The 23,118-nt window shown below is 48.3% G+C and overlaps 1 protein-coding gene across 2 annotated transcripts in view; it reads right to left on the reverse strand.

The window, feature by feature from the left end:
- The window catches only part of Dglucy (D-glutamate cyclase), a 76,675-nt gene that overhangs the window by 14,812 nt on the left and 38,745 nt on the right, over window positions 1–23,118 (reverse strand). For both annotated transcript variants that reach the window (XM_075948047.1, XM_075948045.1), the window contains exons 4-11: window positions 22,850–23,048; window positions 19,697–19,847; window positions 18,458–18,580; window positions 15,221–15,421; window positions 8,300–8,560; window positions 5,537–5,636; window positions 2,939–3,087; window positions 372–491 (exon numbers count right to left, since the gene is read on the reverse strand). In XM_075948047.1, the coding sequence (XP_075804162.1) occupies window positions 372–491; window positions 2,939–3,087; window positions 5,537–5,636; window positions 8,300–8,560; window positions 15,221–15,421; window positions 18,458–18,580; window positions 19,697–19,847; window positions 22,850–23,048 (1,304 nt within the window). The remainder of the gene's footprint in view (window positions 1–371; window positions 492–2,938; window positions 3,088–5,536; window positions 5,637–8,299; window positions 8,561–15,220; window positions 15,422–18,457; window positions 18,581–19,696; window positions 19,848–22,849; window positions 23,049–23,118) is intronic.

A 23,118-nucleotide genomic window follows, 5' to 3' on the forward strand; every position in this document is an offset into this window, starting at 1 on the left:
CAGGACTTCCAGGTTTATGCAGTGAGCCTCCAGCAACTCACCAGCAGATTTTCCATCCTAGATGGTGTTTGCTCCTTTCCAGGCTGATTCTGACCATGAAGGGGAGAGAGCCTTTTCCAAGTGTCTCTTGCTCTGTTTCCCGGTCACTGTAGAATAGGCAGCCTTTCCACCGCGACAGGCTGCCTGGCTACAGACCCAGGAGTAATAAAGCCAGTAACTGTTTTCTGAACCCTTTGAGACCATGCACCCAAACCATCCATCCTTCTTTGAGGTTGTTTCTTTCAGGTAGATGTCACAGTAATTAGGAACTGTCTAACACACGTGGTCAGGCTTCAAGTCAGGTGACTTACCCTGGGCAGCCAGGTACTCACCAGCAATGACAGCGAAGTCGGCTTCTACATCACAGGCTATGACATCTCCGTTTCTTATGTTCTTCTTCACGGCCTCCTTGACCTTGCCCATCCCAAGCTCATTGCCTCCATCACCCACTCCTGAAGGGAAGAGAAACAGTCAGTGTACAGGCTGGGGGCAAAGTGAGCGGGAGGGGGGAGGACAAGACAGCCCCTCCCCCACATGTCAGTGGTTGGCTCTGAATCTATTTCTGACAACCAGATATTGATTCTTTTTCATGTCTTCTAGAAACCTCGATAGTTGGGAGAGTAGGTCTGATTTTGGAGCTCACAGGAGTGGGATTCTGTCTTCTATAAGGCCCCACATCCAGTTACAGGTGGGGTACCTTGTGTTCTGACATGTCACTGGGGGTACTGGAAACAAGGGTACAGTGACACTCAGTAGCCCCCACACAGTGGCTCTCCTCACTGAGCTGTACCATGTGACTGGCCAACATCCCATTGGCCGAGGTGAACTGTGTCTTACTCTAGCCCAGTGGTTCTCAGTCTTCCTAATGCTTCAACACTTTAATACAGTTCCTCACGTTGTGATGACCCCAACCATAAATTACTATTGTTACTTCTTTAGAACTGTGATTTTGCTGCTGTTATGAATCATAACATGTCTTAGGCATCACCTGTGAAAGGGTCACTCAACCCCCAAAGGGGTTGCAACCGATAGGCTTCTGCTTACGGAATGGGAAACTCATGCATGTGATTCATTTTAAACAAAACCAAGGGGACATCTGGCCAATGTCTGAAACATCCTTGCTGGAAGGCACACTGCTGCAGACTGGACAGTCTGGGAGTGAGCTTAGCTGCAAGGGATCCAGTCACAGCTGCTCTGGAGAGCTAGCTGTGAAGACTGCCCTAGCGCAGGAGTTGGGGCCCACGCTGCACAGCAGGGTAAGGATGGCCTTGACTTCTTTATGCAAGGGCGTGTCCCAGAGCCTCAAGGACAGAACTGGGTATTATTGTGTTTGAGTTTCTTCCATGAGGACTTAGGATACATAGACTAATTCTGCTAGGGCTGTGCATCTCAACCTGTGAACTGACCCCTCTGGGGTTGCACAACCCTTTCACAGGGGTTACACAGCAGATATCCTGCATATCAGATATTTACATTATGATTCACGACAACAACAAAATTACAGTTATGAAGTAGCAACAAAATAATTTTATGGTTGGGGGGGGTCACCATAATATGAGGAACTGTATAAAGGGCCTCAGCATTAGGGAGGTTGAGAACCACTATGTTAGAGGCTAGCACCTCCAGTGAACTGATGGAGATGGGGAGCTAGACCATCTCAGGCATTGAAGATCAGACTGAACCAAAAGACCAGGAAGGGGGTGAGTGACTGAACACCTTCCACTAACACCCTGAGGATATTTTCTGTTTCTATCCTGGCTGTTTTTCTCAGAATGGTTTCTGCTTTTGTAACAGCATGATAGAATGACAAAAGTGACCCCACCCTGGAAATGTCAGGGCAGTGAGATACCAGGGAGGGCCAGGACATATGTGGTGGGGGAGGGGCGCTCTTACAGCTTCCCAGGCTCCGCCTGCTAATTGCTCCCTTGGACTCTTTCCTCTTGCGGGAGACACCTCCCTGCAGGCCTTGGGTCCTTTATCTGCCCAACCCAGAGGGACAGGAAGTGAGAAACCAACCCAGCCGACCACACTGCGCGTGTCCCACCCACAGCCTCTTCTGGGAAAATGTGGGAATTTGCAGAAACTTTCTAGTCAACCCAGAAGGTTTCATTCACTCCTCAAAACCTCAGAAGTCAGAGGGGACTAATGGATCTGGGAAACACTCAGAGGTTTGGAGTGGAAAGCTCAGGACGACAGGCTTTTATTACCCCAGACCTCCTGAGGGAGGAGGGAGAGCTAGCTAGCATCCTTTGGGGACTGGCTCAGTCCTAACAGCAAGGTGATTCTTTGATAGTAGGGGCTGGGGGCTGCACTTTGCCCCAAATCCTGCTGGCAATGCTAATAAGCCAGGCAATTTCAATCTCATTGAGCCTCGTTTTCTCATTGACTTCCTTCCTACCACATGGGTTTTTGAGCAGGATAGAAAATAAAAAATAAAAAACAAAACAAAAACGGTTATGAAAGTTCTTAGAAAAGTACAAAGTTCAGAACCCAAGCAGTGTATTAGTAACAGTAATAGTTTCCTCATCGCACATTTAATATACTTAAAAAGGGAAGCGCTTCTTCAGATGACACGTGACAAGATCCAGCCTGTATGGTCGAAATGATGCAGCATGCCTCGATTTCACTGTTGTTAATATTTCACCATGAGTTTAATTACTTCGGAATCGGGCAAGTGGAGAATGCTCTGTGTGTGTCACTTCCCTTTCTCCTAAGGGACTGTTGCGTTTCTTAATCATGGTGTCACTAGCGTCTAGACTGGCTGAAATAAACAAAGCCCAGTTTGGGGGGTGAAAAGCAATAGTTGTGCATGTCATCCTTGCCTGGCCTGCGCTCTATGGTTGAAAAAAGATGCTTAGCACAGATGTGTCCATGTTGAAATCTTAGTGCCCCCACTCACCAGTGGATGAGATTCCAGGAATCTTTTGTGCGGCAAGGAAAAGGTCATCGATGGGGTCAACTAAGTGCTTGATGTTCATCTTTCTGGCGTTGTAGTAACTGCCGTCAGCAGCCCTCCCCGCACGCTCTATGGCCACCAGGTGGTCAAATCTGCCCGGAAGCAATGGTGGTGAGTCTTTAAGGGGACAATGGCAGCTTCACTGGCTTTAACCGTGCGTCTTCGGGAACGTCCCTTGGTTTCTTGGCTCCTTTAATCCTATGCCTGACTGAAGCCTACTTCATGCAGGAGTGGGGGCCATCAGTGGAACTTACTCACTACATTGCTGCTGGTGGAGAGACGAGCCCAGCGAAGCTGCCAGAAGCCTGAGGGGTTCCCAGGACCCCCACACGGGTAAAGCTGGGTCCTCTACTACACTGACTGCACCAGAAAGAATTTCAGAACAAGTCAAAGTTAAGACAAGTTAGCAAGTCTATTCAGGGATAGGAGATGGTGCAGATTTCAGATTTAGGTAGGGTCACCATTAACTCTCCTCATTCTCTCTCTCTCTCTCTCTCTCTCTCTCTCTCTCTCTCTCTCTCTCTCTCTCTCTCATGCACAAACATACCACACCGCACACACACATCCAGACCTCATACATACCACATACACTCATATCACACACACACATATAGGACAGTACACATCCAGACACGGATGTAGGCTTCTCAAGAGCTAAAGCAATACTCAGGTGTTTTTTATTGACAATACATATGATATATATGATGTTTTGGCCAAATTATAGAACTCAAAGGGTGCAATTTACAACAAGGCTTAGAGATTCAGCAACATTTAAAAGTGAAGTAAAAAATGTGAGTTTGTTTACTAATTTCTTTTTGAGTTTCTTTGGTAAGTGAAAACTGTCAGTTTTATAAGACACACTGCTTGGATGAGCTGGGGGGAAGGATTGCTAGGATAAACTCAAGTTCACAAATGTCTTGACCCTGAGAAAGCGTAGCCTTTTTGTTTGTTTGGGTTTTGTGTTTCTTCCTTGAGACAAGGTCTCTCATAGCCTCTGCAGGTAAGGATGACTATACTTTCGTGACTATGTTTTTAAACACATTACTACCGTTACTGTGTATGGATGGAGCGTGGATACACCCGTGCTACAGCAAATGATATGGCGGTCGGAACACAACTTCCTTCCACCTTATGTGGACCACGGGGATCCAGTTCAGGCCATCAGGCTTGGTATCAAACACCTTTACATGTTGAGCCATCTTGCAGGCCTCTGAACTACTTAAAGTTACATCTTTATTATTATTAATGTGTATCTGGGTCTGCGTGTGTGTGTGTGTGTGTCTGCATGTGTGTGTGTGTGTGTGTGTGTGTGTGAGTGTAAGGGCTCATAGAGTCCCCCAGATATAAAGTGATAGGTAGCTGTGAACTGCCCCATGTGGGTGCTGGGTACCAAACTTGGATTCTCTGCAAGAGCAGTAAAAGCCTTAACCACTGAACCATCTCTTCAGTCCCACATGGGAGCAGTTTGAGCTTTATCAGTTGCTTTCGTTCCTCCCTGGAAGACTCTGGAATGAGGGTTGCTTCCCTTTCCTATGCCCCTGGATTTCATCCATCTTCCTGTCCTACCCCAACAGCCTTCTAACAAACAGCCACTTGGATCTTCTTCAGTTCAATAGTGTCAGAAGCTGATAGGCCGGGAGACTGATGGTCAGGGTAACAGAGTGCCCTGGGGGTTGCTAATTCCCCAGTGCCCCACATCCAGCAGAGTGGCCAGTGGAGGGGGACTGAGTGTTGGCTGCTCTAGGCCTGTTTCACGCTGTTTCAACGTCTCGTTCCCATCAGAGACATTAACAACTAGGACTGACTTTCAAAGAGGGAAAAAATGAATGGCACATAGCATGAGCTCCTTAGGAGACAGAGACGGATGAATAAGGCCACAGATGCCGCAGAGCAAGCTGGAAGCGAAAGCACAGAGTGCATTGCACACGGAGCCCATCTGAGTGCTGTAGTCTCGAGAGTCAGTATTGTTTCATAAGTGTCTGCTTCAGTTACACGCATGTACTGATTTACAAAGCATTGTGTAAGTTATAAAATCTGAAACATACTACAAAAAAGGGGTTTTCAAAATGTTTAACCACAAAACATATACACACACTCACACACACACACACACACACACACACACACACACACACACACACGGTTTGGGGGGAGGGTTTCCAAAGAGCAGTTTCTATCACTCTACAATGCTATTTCTGTTTTGTTTCCTAAAAGTGCTAGCTACCCCCAGTTGAAATAGTTTGCCTACTGTCATGACCCCATTGTTGAGAGACTGCTAACTTCGTTTCTTATTTTGTCAGGGATGAGCTCCATCTCTCCCCTGCTGGCATGGATCTATTTCCGGACATGCTCTGTGGAGCCCTAAGCAGACCCTGCTAGCCCCAACTTCATGGCTAATATAGCTCATCGGAACTCTGGCTTCCTGGGCTGGTGGCTTTCTTTTCCTCCCTAGGATAAGCTGTGCAGAAACTGTGTCAGCGAGGTGACAGGATGTGATCTCCCCCGCCCCCACGCACCCGATCTTGGGTTCCATATACATACCTAGGAGACTTAGGGTCCCCATCTTTGCACAAGAATGCCTGAGCATCTTCCACTGATCCACCTCGGTAGGTTAATATGGGGACTGGTGTCGTCAGAACACCTTGAGGATAAACACAAAGGGCGGCCTCGTCAGTGCTGGGATGGCACCGCGCTGTTGAAAAGCGTCTTTGGGCAGTAGCGTAACCGTTATTGAGTGCTGTCCTTCCCAGAACGTTTTGTTAGAACTCAGAGGATAGTAGGTTTACTTCTAGTCCTAACTAAACTCCGGAGTTGACAGGGGCTGGAGGGTTGAACTGGAGCAGTACCGACCTGGGGATGTGAAGTTTGTAAGATGCCCCATGATGCTGTGTCAACAGAAGGTCTATTCCAACCCACTGCCAGCAAGAGTCCCATGTACTCGTTTAGATGCCCACAGGACAGAGTGCCAGGATTTTTACATGCATGCTATCATTTAATTTTCATAATCCTCTTCCATAAAGTGATTACTATTTCTATATTATTGAAGGGGAAAATTGATGCTCAGTGACACCAAGGAGGTTGTATGTCAGATATAGTATGTATGTGTGCATGTATATATATATATGTGTGTGTGTGTGTATGTGTGTGTGTGTGTATGTGTGTGTGTGTGCTGGTAGCACAACTCCAGTTCTGTCTTAGTTTAATTTCTGTTACTGAGCTAAAACACTCTTACCCAAGGCAATTTAGTAAAGAAAGGGTTAGTTCAGCTGGCAATACTAATCCACAGGCCAACTTGATCTAGATAATTCCTCAACTGAGACTCCTTTGTCAGGTGACAAGGAGACATTAAAACCAGCCATTAAATCCATACCCCCAGATCTTATAAGTTCCCTCTCCACCTAAGCACTCCTTCAGAGGGGACCAATACCAACTGAAGCAGAGGCCCAGAGACTTGGGATCTGTACTTGTACGGCAGTGGTGAACTTGTATCAACAGAGTGAAACTGATTCTTAAAAAAATATGACACTTTCCTGGGCTGGTGGCTTTCTTTTCTTCCCTCGGATAAGCTGTGCAGAAACTGTGTCAGCGATTACACAAATAAAACACATTATTGTAGATTATGTGGAAGACATACATGTATCCCCCCCCCCAGTGAAATTCATTTGAAATTTGAAATTTTCATTTATCTATCTCCCAGCAGTTTGGGGATGAATCCTGGCTTTTTCACAGGCCCAGGGCAAATCTCCAAGCAGAAGGAAAGATGGCCAACAGAGATTGCTAGGCAGTGCCCCTGGTCCCGGGACTTAGAGGAATGCGACTTTGGCTAGGCCACATGAACTTCCTGAGTACTGTTTCTGTAAAGTTATGCCCACCCACTCAGTTCGCTGGGGTGGACCCATGATGGCCTTGATACCTGTCAGTTACCTGGCTGGGAGCTAGTAAAAAGTGGGTACTGACTCAAGGTCCCCCTCACTCCCCTGGCTGCACTGGTGTTGGGGTGTGGGTACCAGGAAGCCCAGGCAGACAACTGAGCCACATGTCTGAGAAAGAACACACAAGACCTCTGTCAAGGCGGGTCAGGAGATGCGGCTCCCTCCTCTGAGCTAGGGTACAATCCTTGCTGAGCTTGTGCCCAAGAGAGGGGAGAAAGGACCACACTGTTTTCCCCCCTCTAAATCATTTGCTAGGCCTCAAAAACAGACTGAAATAATTTTCACAAACAGGTCCAGTTGCTTCATTTACTTCATCCAAATGTAACAAAAGTTCTGCAGAATCCCATAAAGCAATGGTACCTCCCATGGCATCGTGCAGCCCAGACAGCCCTGAGACCCCGAGAGCCACCCAGCCGAGCTCTCAGGAAAGGAACAGGGCTCTCTCTCTCTCTCTCTCTCTCTCTCTCTCTCTCTCTCTCTCTCTCTCTCTCTCTCTCCCTCCCTCCCTCCCTCCCTCTCTCTCTCTCTCTCTCTCTCTCTGCAGAATAAATGTTAAACATAGCCACGGCACGGTGTCATGTGGCACCTGCTGTCAGTCCTGGAGCAGAGTTGTCACGGTCGGTCACCTGAACCCTTGGTTTCCTGGTTTCACTTGCTGATCCGTCTAGTATTTCTTAATGTCTCCTTTCCTCTTGTCCTCTGGATGAGAGCCACAGGGAGCAATCCTGGCTCCTTTGTCCCTGCTTATCCCCACAGTGGTGTCCCTGAGAGATTTCATTGTAGATTCCACATGTAACTGGTCTCAGCTTCCAGCTTCACAAACCAAACAACCTGCCTCTTCTCTTACAGCGTTCTGGTTGCCCTGCAACCCAGACCTGAGATGCAGGTGGTTTCCTGGGAGACAGTGCCAAGATGCTGAGGGGAGGGACAGGGGATGTGAGAAGGGGAAAGTGCGTTTTCAAGATGACTGCTTTAAAAATTGGCACCTCATGTTTGCTAAGATATGTGCATCACCAAGGAGACAGGAGACTTAGCCTCCAGATCCTGTCCCTGCTAGGCTGAGGGTTACCCCCACTGTTCTGGGTGGCATGGGTTCACATAGCTTTGATCCCTCAGGACACTGATTGGTGGTGGGAACTGGCCACCGTGTAGACAACAGTGATTGGTTGATCACGTGGACTTCCAGGAACCTCAGGGTCTTTCTCTATAAAATGAGACCCTATTGCTTTAACAAAGTTGTTCTGAGCTTGGAGATAAAATGCCCAATCTCGAGGACACATCCTAGGGCTGGGTAGTGGCTGGTGGAGGCCAAAACATTGATTTTCTCAGAATCCTGTTTGGGGAAATGGCTTGAACTCAGGTCACTACTCACCTTGCTTAACGGCTTCTTCAACAAGCTTCGTATGCAAGCTCAGGGCTCTCTGATCTACCACCATGGAGGTCTCCTTCCCCAGAGCCTGAAGGAAGGCGGCTAAAGCAATGGCTCCCGGCGGGCCGTCTGTCTCCTCTGGGGGCTCGTGGTTGACATGTGTGGGGAACCCAGTGGTGACTAGTATGGAGCGGGCGTGAGACAGTGACAGCGCAGCCCGCAGCAGCTCATCTTTGTGTAGCAGGTGCCTGATCCCCCGGTTCCCTAAAATCACAAAAATAAAGCAGAACTATCTAGATTACTGTGCTTAAGGTAGAAACACTGATAGTATGGACTGTTTCGGGTTCAGAAGTCATATGGAGGGCTATGTCAGGCTAAACTATTCGTAGGGATGCACTTCCATCTCTGGTCTCCTGCCTCTTCCCTCTCTCTTAGCTAGGGTGGCCACGAGACTGGCTTAGTCTCAGGGAGCATGAGGAGACAGTAGGTGCATGGCCTTGTACTTCCATGTTTCTCCAAGCACGCCTATGCTCTTCTTATTTGAAATGTTGATAGCTACAGCCCGGTATGATGGCAGAGCCGCTGGGACCCCAAGTAGCTGGGGAATGCAGAATCCCTCCCTGCTGACCCAGAATTCCCTGAAGACCTACTGTGTGCTGTTACATGGACATAGCACGGCCTTCTGCGGCATTTGAGTGTGGCCTGTTGAAGTTCATTTGTTAGAATAGTTTAGTGAAGCCTAGTAAGTAGAATATATAAAGAGGAAAGAAAATGGCCTACATTCACTGGGAAGTCCTCCCCACCAGCCCAAGACGAGGTCTGGGGTGCAGGTATTCCAGGAGACAGTAATACCAGAGAACACAGCAGAAGATGAGACCCAGAGAACCATTAAAGGATCGAGAGTGAGCCAGTTAATCCCGAGGGCAACCAGAACTCTGTCTTGCTTGAGAGTCACCAAGAAGCCATGGAGGATGCAGCCTAGAACTGCCCTACCAGAGGACCAGAGGCTACCCAGTTGTTCATTGACTTCTGTTTCCATTTGGGGGAAAGGTTGCTCACGAGGGGGTCAATTTCCTTGTACTCTGTGGACTGTGCCTCCTATAATAGAGACAGATATAGACTGTCTTCTAGTGGAAGAGTTGAGCAAACAGGGAGCCATCCACTGTCTCTGTAGAAGAGCCCCATTAGATCCAGGGGACAACTGCTAGCGCCAGGCCCGGCTGAGCAACACCACTTCCTGACTCTTGTCCATACTGTCATGCCTCAGTCTACCCTCACGTCTTTCCTGCAAGTGCCACATGGAGGCAAGAGTGTGACTCAGAACTTCCACCCCAGCTGGGCTACCTCAGAACAGGCCAGAGGGATGTGGAGAGGCGCTGAGCTTCACAGAGAGAATTAGGGATGCTAGTATGCTGGGTTTGGACCCCCCATATGGAGGTACCATTCCAAACTGAGACAGGAACAACTCAAATGCAGGACCTGGCACATGAGAGCTATGGGTCCTTGGTCCTGTATCTGGGTTTTCCTACATGAAAAATGAGGCGGGTAACAAGATGGAGGGAGTCTGTGAGGCAGAAACTCCCGACTACTGGGTTGTTGGGGGGGGGATCTGGAAGCTGGAGCCTGGAAGGTGATTTTTTTCTTCAATGTTTTACAATTCTCTCATCTGTCTCCGGCATCCCTAAAAAAATAGTCACAGGCATGTGTGAAATTTAGTGAGAAGGGCGCCTACTATGGCCTTGTTTGTGGTCTGCTAGTCAAATGGCGGTACTCTCACACAATGGAATGTTATGCAAACATTAAAAAGGATGTCGGGAACTGGCTGTGCTGACTCTTTCCTGTGATCCCAGCCTGAGGCAGGTGGAGTGCCGAGAGTGCAAGGCTAGCCTGAGCAAGACAGAGAGACTAGTCTCAGACAGACAGACAGTATGTAGGTGTTAGAGAGATCATTTCATGATATGGAAAGTCATTACAGTTTATTAAAAAGCTTATCATGGTAAGGTTCCATTACATATAGTCCTGCATGCATAGATCTGGGACCAAAGGGAGTGACTTTAGTGGCAAATACAAGCCTATGAATAATTTATTGGTTGTGATGGATTCTGGTATTTCAAAAAGTGTGTGTGCATTTGTATGTGTTCTTGTGCATGTATGTGTGTGTGTGTATGCATGTGCATATGGAGACCCAAGATTGATATCACGTGTCTTCTTTGATTGCTTATTCCATTCCATTTAATTTCTTTCTTCCTCCCCCCTTCCTTTCTTTTCTTTTCTTTTCCTTTTCCTTCCTTCCTTTCTTTGAGGCAGGGCCTCTCACTGAACCCGGAGTTCACTGATTTGCCTAGGCTGACTGGCCAGTGAGCCTCCAGGATCTACCTGTCTGCCTCCTAAGCTTTGGCATTCCGGGCACACACTGCTCTGCTGTCCCTACTTCCTGTACGAGCTTGGGACTAAACCCAGCTCCTCCCTCTGGGGACATGACAGGCACTTAACCAACTGAGCCATCTCCTTGGGCTCCAGGATTCTGGTCATTTTTATTGATTCTTTGCTTTCATAAATTTTCTTTCTATAACTTCATTTTATTACTTAATTAGATTTTTGAGACTGGGTCAAGCTCCAATATTGAATTAGTGACCCCTGTATTTAGCAGGCTGAGGCTATTTTCATGTATTTTCTGATGGTCCTATGGTGAGCATGAAATCTTGATAACAAGATAGAGAAGAATAACAGTATTTTATAAAACAAAACTGGGTGTAACTTGGCTTATGATGGGTACTGAAGAGAGAGAGAGAGGAGCGTCTGAGCAACTGAAAGCTGTGTTCATCACACACACACACACACACACACACACACACACATATTTAAATATATATGATGATTTCATTACCAGCGCAAAAACCATCGCTATAAATCTTGCACCCTCCATATCCTCCAGACACCTCAGACGCAAGTCAATGTCCTCTTAAAAATGACTTAGTGGCTCTATTAATAAGCCCAGTGAGTAATGCCCAGCTCACAGCACACCGCCGTTAATCTTACATCTGCTTATTCGAGTGGGAATTGAAATCATCTATTGTTCTTGCAGATTAAAGATAGTTTTTCACAGATGAAATCAGCACATCAGACGGTCATAAATCTGCCTCCTCTGGGGCTCACGCCTCAAGCCTTGCCCCCGTCTGCAGGAGCGCCTACGGGAGACATTGTCTCTGACCTTTCTGCTCGCCCTTACTATGCGATGGGTGAACGGAGGTGGCAGTAAATCTACTGTCAGCCCCTTCTTTTAAACTCAGAGCTAATTTCAGAGTTAATAATTCATCTCCCTTATGACGCTGCGTTAAGTAGGGGTGCCATCAGCTTGGGTAAGACTGCCTGGGAGGAAGAAATTATTATGGAAAAAAAATTAAAAGATCTACCCAGGAGAGTGCAGGGGTACTCTTAAAGAAAAACCTACATGTATTCATGTGTGACTCTGTGCGCGTGTGCATGCCCATGTGTGTGCTATAGCCTGCGTGTGGAGGTCAGAGGACAACTGGCAGGAGGTGATTCTTTCCTAACACATGGAGCCTGGGGATAAAATTCAGTCGTCAGCTTGCTAGCAAGTGTCTTAGCCACCGAGCCATCTCACTAGCCCAAAACACTCCTTTTAATTGTTCAGGCAAGAACATATAGAACTCTATGTGCACCATGAGCATGCCCTTAGTGGTGGTTTTGTGGTAGGTGTATATGATGAACTTACTATGTATTTATATGTAAATAACAGTCTCTAAAAAGTGAAAAAAAACAAGCAAAATAAATAAATAAATACCAAATATGTCCGAGAGTTTATCAGGAAGCTCAGCAATGATCATCATTCCAGCCCTGGTGGACAGAAGCAGCCACCTCTAAGATGTCTGCTACCTTGAGTCCTCGGTTTGGCCAGCAGGGGTCAGACTTCTGGGGAGGTCTGTTTCATAGCACTGCGGGGTGGGGGTAAGTGGGGGGGGGGCAGCGGCACTGCTCTCTTTAGACGGTCTTCTGAGGCAGCTCTGTGGTTCCTGGGAGTCTGGCCCAGGAGTCTCCTCTGCATGCTGGTCATCCCTCTGTGCTCTCTGGGTCCACACTTACTGATCCCAGCATCTGACTGGGAAATGGGAATCCGTGAGACGCTGGGAGAGGCCATATAAGTCCTAGACATCGCCAGATATTTGTGGCTACCCTCCAGTTCTCAGAACACCACTCCTGAGAAGGTACAGGAGGAATGGGATATTCTAAGGAATGCTAAGAGAACTTCTTAACTGTCCAGGCAAAAAAATGACACACAATTTATATTTCAGATTCTAATTTACACAGCATATACAAATCATGGCCGACAGAATCAGCGGACAAGGGTTCAACCACCTACTGTGAATGTGGACTGGGTAATTCTTAACCTTAAGTGCTTTGGTTTCTTTTACTAACTGAAGTTCATATTAATAATAATAATTAAAAAACCTGTCTCTTAGAGACACTAGAACATTTACTAAGATGGAACATGTGTTTGCTGATGCCCAGAGGTAACTATAGCACAACTAATGTTTGCTATTTAGCGCAACGCTGGCAGGGGGGTGTAATGTCTGTAGTCTTGTTACACTGATGAGGAAACTGAGGCAGCAATTGTCTTGTGAGGGCAGGCCGTTGGACTAACTGTACTATGCGTAACAGTCAGTGACACAGCGCCCTCTGCTGGCTACCTGGGATTAGAACTTCATCTCCCAGATGCAGACCCATCCAGAGGAGAAAAGTTTTCAACCAGTTCTCTCTAGACCTCCTGTCAGCAGGCTCCCATGCTTAGAAAGCTGGCAGCTTTTCAGGTGGTGCATGACTGTAATCCCAGCATTCAGGAGACAGAGGCAGGCGAAGCTCTGTGAGTTAAAGGTTGGCCTGGAAGTAAGTTCCAGGACAACTGGGTTTGGCTGTTACACAAAGAAAATCATCTTGAAACAAAAACAAAAACAGGTGGCGCACGCCTTTAATCCCAGCACTCGGGAGGCAGAGGCAGGCGGATCTTCGTGAGTTCGAGACCAGCCTGGTCTACAAGAGCTAGTTCCAGGACAGGCTCCAAAACCACAGAGAAACCCTGTCTCGAAAAACCAAAACAACAACAACAACAAAAAAACACAAAACAAACAAAAAAGAAAGAAAGCTAGTGATTTACAAGCTGAAGAAGGGCAGTTATTTCCCTGAGATACAGAATACAGTATACAGTCCCACTGCACAAGGCTGTAGCTTAGCTGCCTGGCCCCGCCACTGGGATCCCCAAATGAAAAGCAATCTTAGACCTTTAATCCCACCACTTGGGAGGCAGAGAAAGGAGGACCTCTGTGAGTTCGCGGCCAGCTTGGTCTACAAGAGATAGTTCCAGGGCAAGCACCAAAGCTACACAGAGAAACCCTGTCTTGAGAAAACCAAAAAACGAGAAGAAGAAGGAGGAGGAGGAAGAAGAAGAGGAAGAAGAAGAGGAAGAGGCAGAAGAAGAAGCAGAAGCAGAAGCAGAAGCAGAAGAAGAAGAAGAAGAAGAAGAGAAGAAGAAGAAGAAGAAGAAGAAGAAGAAGAAGAAGAAGAAGAAGAAGAAGGCAATCTTATGCCCCCAGCCCTGATGCCCAGTGTTTAAGACATGCATATAAACTCACTCCCTTGCCCAGTGTTTAAGACATGCATATAAACTCACTCCCTTGCCCAGTGTTTAAGACATGCATATAAACTCACTCCCTTGCTTAGTATTGGAATTTGAAAATGCACAGCCATAAAGACAACAAAAGTCCCTCATAAAGTCCCTCCCTACAGACCCTGTGGTCGTTTGAATAAGAACAGCCCCTGTAGGCTCTTGTATTTGAATGCTTCCGCATAGGGAGTGGAACTGTTTGAAAGGATTAGAAGGATTAGAGGTGTGGTCTTGATAGAGGAGGTGTGGCCCTGGAGGTGGGTTTTGAGGTTTCAGAGCCCGTGTCAGCCCCCTCCTTCCAACTACTTCTCCAACACCACACCTGCCATGTCTGCAGCCATGCTCCCCACCATGGTGATACTGGACTAGGCCTCTGAAACTGTAAGTGAGCCCCCAGTTAAATGCTTTCTTTTATAAGTGTTGTTTTAGTTATGATGTCTCTTCATAGCAATAGAACTGTGATAGTCTCAGTGTCTTGGTGACTATTCTTCTGGTCTTTTGGGGAATCATACATGGTATAAGCTTTTAAAACCTCTTTGATTAAGTTTAAAAATTTATGTGTGTGTGTGCATGCACGCAAGTGTGCTCACACACGTCATGCTGTGCATATGGAGGTCAGGGGGCATCTTGTGGAAATGTTCTCGCCTTCCAGTATGTGGGTCCTCAGCTTGTCAGTCTTGACTGCGAGAGCCTTAACCAGCTGAGCCACCTTGTAGGCCAGTGTCAGCATTTTAAGGAACTATACTGTGGAAGGCTTGGACAGTTTGCCTTTTTCATGGAAGGCTTCAGTCACTGGGTGTAAATGTTTTAATTATTTATCTATTTATTCATTATATATATTTTGTGTGTGTGGTATACGTAGATGTGCACATAGGTACGTGTGTGCCAGAGGTCAATTGCTGAGTCTCTTTCTTAATCACTCACTCCTTATTTTTTGAGACAAGCTTTTCACTGAATCTGGAGCTCATTGATTTGGCTAGCCTGGGTGGCCAGGAGTGCCAGGGATCTGCCTGTTTCTTCAACCTCCAGCACACACACACACACACACACACACACACACACACACACTCACATGCACGTGTGCACACACACCCATACACACTCTGTACTGGGATTACAGATATGTATTACCATCCTGGAATTTTCACATGGGTTCTCAGGTTCTGAACTCAGGCCCTCCTGTTTGAGCAGCAGCCACTTTCCCCATGGGGCTGTCTCCCCAGCCTTGAACACTTTGTTCTTACCTGGGTCTATGGCGATCGTGGACTCCAGCCCTCTGATCTTTTGAACCGCAGTGGCTGACACTATGCTGTAATGCAAAGGGTCTTTGGAAATGGCGTGGACTTCTGGAACCTCCTCAGGAGTCGGACAATTGGCTGGGGACACAGTGTCCGTCAGGATCTTCACCGTGCACCCTGGAGTGCTGGTGAAAGCCAGGGGAGCCTCTGAAACACACAACAGGTGGGGCTGTGACGTCACCCCACCAAGCGCCATCCACAGTGGCTGGGGAAGATGGCCCCAGCCCCAACTCTGTCAACAGGATTTGCTCCGCATATGCTGGCACCAGCATCGGAAGGAGCTGACTTATGGCTAGAGCAAGTTCTATGTGAACAATTGCCTCCACTTTGTAGGAAAGTGGAGGTGGATACGGTGGAAAAGCGAGATGCTGCCACAGCTGGAGCAGGGGCTCTCGGAGATTCTGTCCATCATAGCTGTGAATATCAGCAGGCACAGACTGAGATCAGTGCGTGAAGCCTCTCACTTTACCTTGTATTAGATGTTAAACTGGGACCCCTCTGTGTATGGAGAGTCTGTTTTCTCATGGCATTTCTATTTCTCTTAAAGCAGCAACACAGCCCTCCCCTGCTAGATGACGGCCCTAAGCATACACTAGCATCATCCTCAGCAGTGACTGCAGCATGGCGGTGCGTTCAAGTGTCAGGTGTGACTCCGCCCTTCCTGCACACATCCGTTACGTTATAAAACAACGGCCATGCCTTGTCTGCTCGGCCTCAGGACTCAGCAAGGTGCTGGGAACTGAGTGAGCCTCAGTAACGGTTTGCATCAGTGAGACAGGCACTGAGCCATCTCTTAGCCCTTGTGCCTAGCTTCTAGGTGCTTACTTAGTGTATCGACTTTCTCCCTGCTGCCTTCCTTGGCATCACCTTTCTCTTGGCATAATACTTTACCTCCACCCGGCTGTGTGCTCCTCAAGATGGGGCGCCGTCGTTTCTTTGCCTCGGATTCCCACACAATGCCTTGCACATAGTAGGTGTTAAATAAATATCAGTGTGAGATGGGTGGATGATATATTAGATTTCATAGACATTGTAACATTTCTTAGATTCAATAGAAAGCCAGAGTCAGCCAGCATCCAAAAGGAGCATCTACTAATAGACACATGAGCTTTGCATATGACCTGTAGAAGGCACGACCATCGACTCTGAGGAATGGTTACCTGTGTGTGTGTGTGTGTGGTGTGTTAGACAGCACCTAAAGTGATCACTGAAAACCAGGTACACACAAGAGCAGTGGGCTGAGACTGTGGCACAAGGCTTTGCTCCTGTCAGTTGTGTAGGCTGTGCAGCAGCAACTCCATTGCTAAGAAAACTCGACACGCTGAGGTGTGAGCATGGTTCGTTGTTGTTTCTGACTGGTAATGGCATCTCTTGTCTCTTCTCACCCCCCACCCGTACACATCAGATCTAAGGGGGCTAGGGTGTACTGGGATGTTCCCAGCTGTGACCTCTGCTTTAGAGGCACCGTCCCTGGTGGATGGCAGGAAAGCCTGCTATGCTGGGGTATATTTACTGTCTGCGGTGGTTTGAAAGGAAATGGCCCCCAAAGGCAGTGGTGCTATTAGGAGGGGTGGCCTTGTTGGAGGAAGTGTGTCGCTGTGGAGGCGGGCTTTGTGGTCTCATCTATGCTCAAGCCACACCCAGTGTCTCAGACCACTTCCTGTTGCCTGCACAAAATTCAGGACTGTCAGCTCCTCTTCCAGCACCGTGTCTGCCTGCATGCTGCCATGTCCACCATGGTGATAACAGACTGAACCTCTGAACTGCAAGTCACCCAATTAAAGGTTTCCCTTTATAAGAGTTGCTGTGGTCATGGTGTCTCTCCATAGCAATAAAAACCCTAACTAAGATACTGCCTGTGTATGGAAATGTGCATACCTGTCCCCCTTTCCTATCCCATACCTAGAAAGGACCACTAGCTCCCCGAGGACACAGCATTGCATGGCTGGCATATGGTAAGAACTTGGTGCATGAACTTTTAAATAACAGTAGAACCCGTGGATCGTGCTATGTCTTGTCACCACATCAGTAAGATATTCTGATAGTTTAAAACAAAACAACATTAAGCTTGACTCTTCATAGTGGAATGGCTGACCTGACCAGAATTTTCCAGTGTCTGACAACAGGCTGGTATCAGTATTTCCATAACATTCCTGTTTCTGGCCGCCAGGGGGCGCCCTCTTCCGTCTGTTCATTGTAATTCTAGTTCAGTCCTTTTGTGTGCTACAGGGCTGGAGGTGCTGATGATAATTTCTTTTAGTTCTTAATATCCATCCAACTATTGGTTGAAAATATTCAAAAGAAGATTATTTGTGCCTGGGGTGAAGAGAAATAGGTTTATTTTCTTGTCATTTACTCTTAAAAACACAGGATAATGGACACAGAGAGATGGCTCAGCAGTTAAAAGTATTTGCTGCTCTTGCAGAGGACTTGGTTACGGTTCCCAGCAGCTACATGGCAGTTCACAACCACCTGGAACTTCAGTTCCAGGGGATCTGATACCCTCTCCTAGCCTCCGTTCGCTGCACATACATACGTGCAGGCGAAACATTCACACACATAACATAAGTAACCCTTTAAAACTATAACAGAACATCTATTGGCATTTCTACTGCATTTGGAATCCCTCCTGGAGTGCCCAGGAGGGTGGGAAATGGCTAACACTGCCTTCTTCTGGGAGAAGCTAGATTTCAGTATTGAGGGGTGTAGGGACTGGTCCTCAGCAGATACTGGAAACCGGCTTCGTTGTAAAATTCAGCTGTGTTTCTTGACTTCATCCTTTTGCTTTCAAGGCTCTACCAGTCTCAAAAGGTCAAGCTGAAGATCGGTTCTTCCATTAGATCAAGCTGTGAAACTTCAGCAGACGGAGAAGTATTTAATCAGAAGGTTTTTGCGCTAAAGACCAGCATCTATGGTGAAGCGACTCAGCCCTGGGATTAAGCGGAGAGAGTGGGAGAGACACTTGGCCTATGTTCGTGTTTGTTTGCTGGTGCTGGAGGCGGGGTCAAACTCAGGACCTTAGGCATGCGGGGAAAGGGCTCTAACACTGAGCTACATCCCCCACTGTAGGCCTGTGTTTTCTGAGTTTAAGTTATTAATCTGTAAACCTGTGCTTTCAAGATCTCCAGACCCACCAGTTTCCATCTGAGATCAAGGCAGTTGTACCCTTGTACCCCAACATACTGCAACTGATGACTGCTTCCAGGCTGGTCAGCTGTGAAGGCCAGAACACTGGGACGTCCTCGGGCCCACACTCCACGTAATTCCCATAGTCAGGCTTGGAAAGTTCCTTGATTCCCAAAAGTTCTGCAGGTGGAGAAAGAAAACAGGATTCCTCTGGTGGGTACCACATGGATGCACTGAGTTCCCCATGGATGTTTCTCCCAAAGAAACGCTAGTTGTAGCATTGTCTTAGATAGAAAACCAGGAAGGAGAGGAGGGACAGGAGGAAGAGGAGGAGATCATAATGGTTAGTGGCTGAAGTTTTAACAGATAAAGATGTTCTGTAACTTAGGGCTCATGTTGACTGGGACAGTCAGGCCTGCCCTCGCCAACTGCCGGATGTGGTTTCTGGAGGGAGTCTATAGCTCAGTACTGGTCTTGTAGCACAGATTCCTAACAAAGCAAGCATTGTGTGTCATCTTGATACAGACTGATTAAGTTACACAGCTGTAACCTCTGTTATCGCTACCAGCCGCCCTAGCCTGGCTAGCAGTCACTGACATGCTGCCCACGGTGCTGACGAAGACAGTAAAGACGGAGGGGTCAGGCCCAGTTTACCCACATTCGTAAGACAAGTCAGTAGGTGTCCCCTGGGTGGTCCCGAGGCTGTTCTAGGTGAGGAAGGCCAGTCGTGCTGAGAGGATCGATTCTGTTGGTTACAGAGCTGGGCAAGGTCAAGTACACAGACCCTGGCTCTCACCCAGGCCAACCCCAAGCTCCCCTCCGGCCCTCTGGGAGCTCAAAGAAGCCTGAAAAGCATCCAGACTTTTGAGCTTGGATCTGTTTATCTACTCTCAGGATAAGTTAATACTCATGGCTTTCAGTTCAAATGTAAGCTTGAGTTTTATTTATTAATATTATTTTAGGTATGTGTGTGTATGTCTCCGTGTGTGTGATATGTTCATGTGAGCAACACGCGTGCCATGGCATGCATGTGAGATCAGAGGACAACTTGAAACAAAGTGTCCCCTGCGACATGATGCAGGGATCATGTGAAGCTCACGTTTTGTGTGCATCACAAATCCTCAAGATGAAGCTCATTGGCCTGGCAAGGTGGTGCCGTCTTAAACCAGAGGTCTCCTGGCATGGACCTCTGGGCCTTGCCCCAGGCTCTCACCCCTGAGACTCCCCTAAGAAAAGCATGAGCTACTAGATGCTTCTTAGGCCCACACTGGAATCACAGCTTGGGTGGACACTGACCTGGGTCGCCGATGTGGATCGGCTGTCCTTTCTGTCCTCCTATGGAGTGAGCAGCCTGCAACAGCCTTTCCAGCTTGCCCTTGGGAATGGGTCTCATTGTGACCACCAGAGGGCAGCAGAAGCCAGCAGTGGTGGCACACGGCACTGTTGTCTGACAAATCAAGGGAAAATGTAAGGGGAAGGAAAAGAAAAGGAATTAGCGGAGATTTGAGCCCCAGCACTCACAGCCCGAGAGGCTGCAGGAAGCAAGAGTTTCCAGCAGCTGTTACAGATACACACCTTCTAATTTCAGGAGTCACACAGATGGGGCGCTTGGTCCATAATGAGTACCCCAAGACATGTGTGTGTGTGTGTGTGATTTTTTTTTAATCTGTCAACATTGACACATCTTCTAAGTTGGACAGAGTCACATTTCAACCACATAAGAGAAAATTCATGGGTGGCATGTGTCTGTAGTCCCCGCAATTGAGGGCTACGGGAGGAGAATGGAGAGTTTTAAGGTTAGCGTGGGTTACACAGTGAGATCCTGCCCTAAAACAGAAACCCATGGTGGGGGGCAAAGAGGTGAGGGGAGGAGAAGAAAATTAAACATCCCAAAGGAAATCAGTACTACTTCAAATGCGCAAAAGTAGTTCCCAGCGCATTCCACAGGGAAAACCGAGCTCTCCCGTGCACAGCTAAGAGGACAGGATGGCAGGTCCACTTCGGCTGTCGTTTCGGACTCTCAGCGGATAGGGTGCCTTTGAGGGTCTGAGAACTGCACTGTGCCGTGAAGCTATCTGTGGAATACCTTACCGGCCACAACGCTGCAGGATCTGTCCATCCAACAGCCCTTTGTCACCGACAATGGGAACTGAAGGAAATGCTAGGTTTCAGCTGAGGTTTCTAAAATGCACACACACACACACACACGCACACATGCACACACACATGCATGCATGCGCAGACACACGCATGCGTACACACACATATACACACATGCACACTCATGCATACATGTGCAGACACACGCATGCGTATGCACACGCATGCACACATGCACGCACACACGTGCACACACACGCACACACGCACATCTTCCCATCCAGTCTCACGGGCCTCTGGGGTTTTTTCATAGACCTCAAGAAGCCTGTGAAATTCTGACAGAATCAGAGGCAGAAGGGAGCAGATAACCCCAGGCAGAGTCCCTGTCTGCTCCACTAGATTCCACAGGGGAGGCGCCTGTCCCTGGCCGCCCCAGTCCTCCCTTTGCGGAGTCTGCACAGGGCGACTTGCGTGACTTTCGCTTGTGACACATTTCTTCTTTCCCTGCAGTGGGGTTTAGGACAGGTTCAGCACAGAGCCAGGATCATGATCCCCTGGACAACCTTGGCTGCCACTTACTGACTTGCTGTTACCACCCTGGCAACATTAGGATGAAATTCTGGTGTGCTGCCAACCTGGTGTCCGTGTGACAGCGCCTGGGACAGAGGGAGGGCACATGCAGGCTACTTGCAAAGCCAGGCAGTGCTCCTAGGGGCTGAGATGCCCCTGTCTGGTTCTATCCGGACCATCAGTAGAATTCAACAGGGCTGTACAGCACTCTCTCTTGGGATCTAAGGGCAGTGGCAAGGGGTGGGGTCGCTACCATACTGAAAGCTGTATGGTAACCATGGGAGAGGAAACAGCGAGGTGTGGATAAATGACAGACTGTGGTTAACATCTCCTGTGGACATCTGTGCAAAGCTAAATAAAGCAGTCATCATACCAGTCAAGAGCGTGGTTTCAGTTGGCTCTAGGACTTGGACAAGTCCCTGTCTCTCACCTCTAGGCCATGTTTTCTTCATTTCAAATGAGGGGCTGTGCTGATGAGTTTGAGGCTATCCCAGTTCTAACCTGCTACAAATAAATAACCTGCCAGTGGCTGGGACTCTCTCCTCATCCTTCACCAGTGCTCCTAGAAGGGCAGAGCAGACTGTGGACAATCTTGCTTCTGACCTGATGCAATCCAGACCTCTCTGACAGGAGCCAGAGGGGGGGGGCATTGTAATAAGCAGTGCTCAAGATGAAATGTCCAGTCACTGAGAGTAGGGAGGCCTGGAGGCTGGTCATTGCAGAGGGACCTGGAGGCTGATCATTGCAGAGGGACCTAGAGGCTGGTCGCAGAGGGACCTGGAGGCTGGTCATTGCAGAGGGACCTGGAGGCTGGCCATTGCACAGGGACCTGGAGGCTGGTCATTGCACAGGGCCCCGGAGGCTGGTCATCACACAGGGGGTCTGGAAACTGGTCATTATACAGGGGGTCTGGAGACTGGTCATTGCACAGGAGGCCTGGAGGCTGGTCATTGCTCAGGGACCTGGAGGCTGATCATTGCATAGAGCCCTGGAGGCTGGTCATTGCACAGGGACCTGGAGGCTGGTCATTGCATAGAGCCCTGGAGGCTGGTCATTGCACAGGAGGCCTGGAGGCTGGTCATTGCTCATGGGGTCTGGAGGCTGGTCATTGCACAGGGACCTGGAGGTTGGTCATTGCTCAAGGACTTGGAGGCTGGTCATTGCACAGGGACCTGGAGGTTGGTCATTGCAGAGGAACCTGGCGACATGGACACAAGAGTGTCTCTAGGGCTTTCTCGCCAGCCAGCCTAGCCTTAACCAGTGAACTCGGGTCAATGGCTTGATTTGGTTCCTAAGACCCACGTGGTGGAAGAGGAGAATTGATTTCCATAAGTTGGCCTCTAACCGCCATTTATGCATCGTGCTATCCACACCCTCCCTTCTCCAAATAACTGCAACTGGACAGAAAACAAGGTGGATTGACCGTGAGGAACACAGGTTGACCTCTGGCGTGAACACATCATAGAGCCGTGTGTGCACCCATGTGTGAATGTGTGTGTGTGTGTGTGTGCGCACAGACATACACACTCACACACTCCAAAAGACTTTGATTGACTCGGCTGTAACAAACTGATCAAAAAGAGCTACACTGGATGCCACAGCCCTATCAGAGGTGGAAGGGTGAGAGGCTGTGTCAGAGGCTCCTGGTTTCACCTGGAAGAACTACTGAGCTGGGGCCAACCTTAGGGCTTCAGCTTCCTGTGCCAATGCTCTCTCTACCACAGGGAAACACAACTCCATCCACATTTTCAAGCCGTTCTGCCCGAGGTGCAGCCTTACCTTGTATGCTCCTGCGTGGCTGGGTCCTGCTGGGCCTCTTCTGGGAATCCCTGCCTGCTCCAAGGCCTCATCTATAGAGAAGCTACAGTCCAGGGTGAAGGTGACCATGTCCTTCAGCTGCTCTGAGAACTCTTCCAGTGAGGCCAGAATGCCTGTGAGGACGCCAAACTCGTATTTCTGAAACTGTGGGCAGATGGTCCTGGGGACACAAAGCAATGCTCATAGGCCCCTGGCTTTTATTTTGGTCCCCCAATGATGCACTTTTTAAA

Source organism: Microtus pennsylvanicus, chromosome 14, assembly GCF_037038515.1.
Source record: "Microtus pennsylvanicus isolate mMicPen1 chromosome 14, mMicPen1.hap1, whole genome shotgun sequence".
Lineage (NCBI taxonomy): Eukaryota > Metazoa > Chordata > Mammalia > Rodentia > Cricetidae > Microtus > Microtus pennsylvanicus.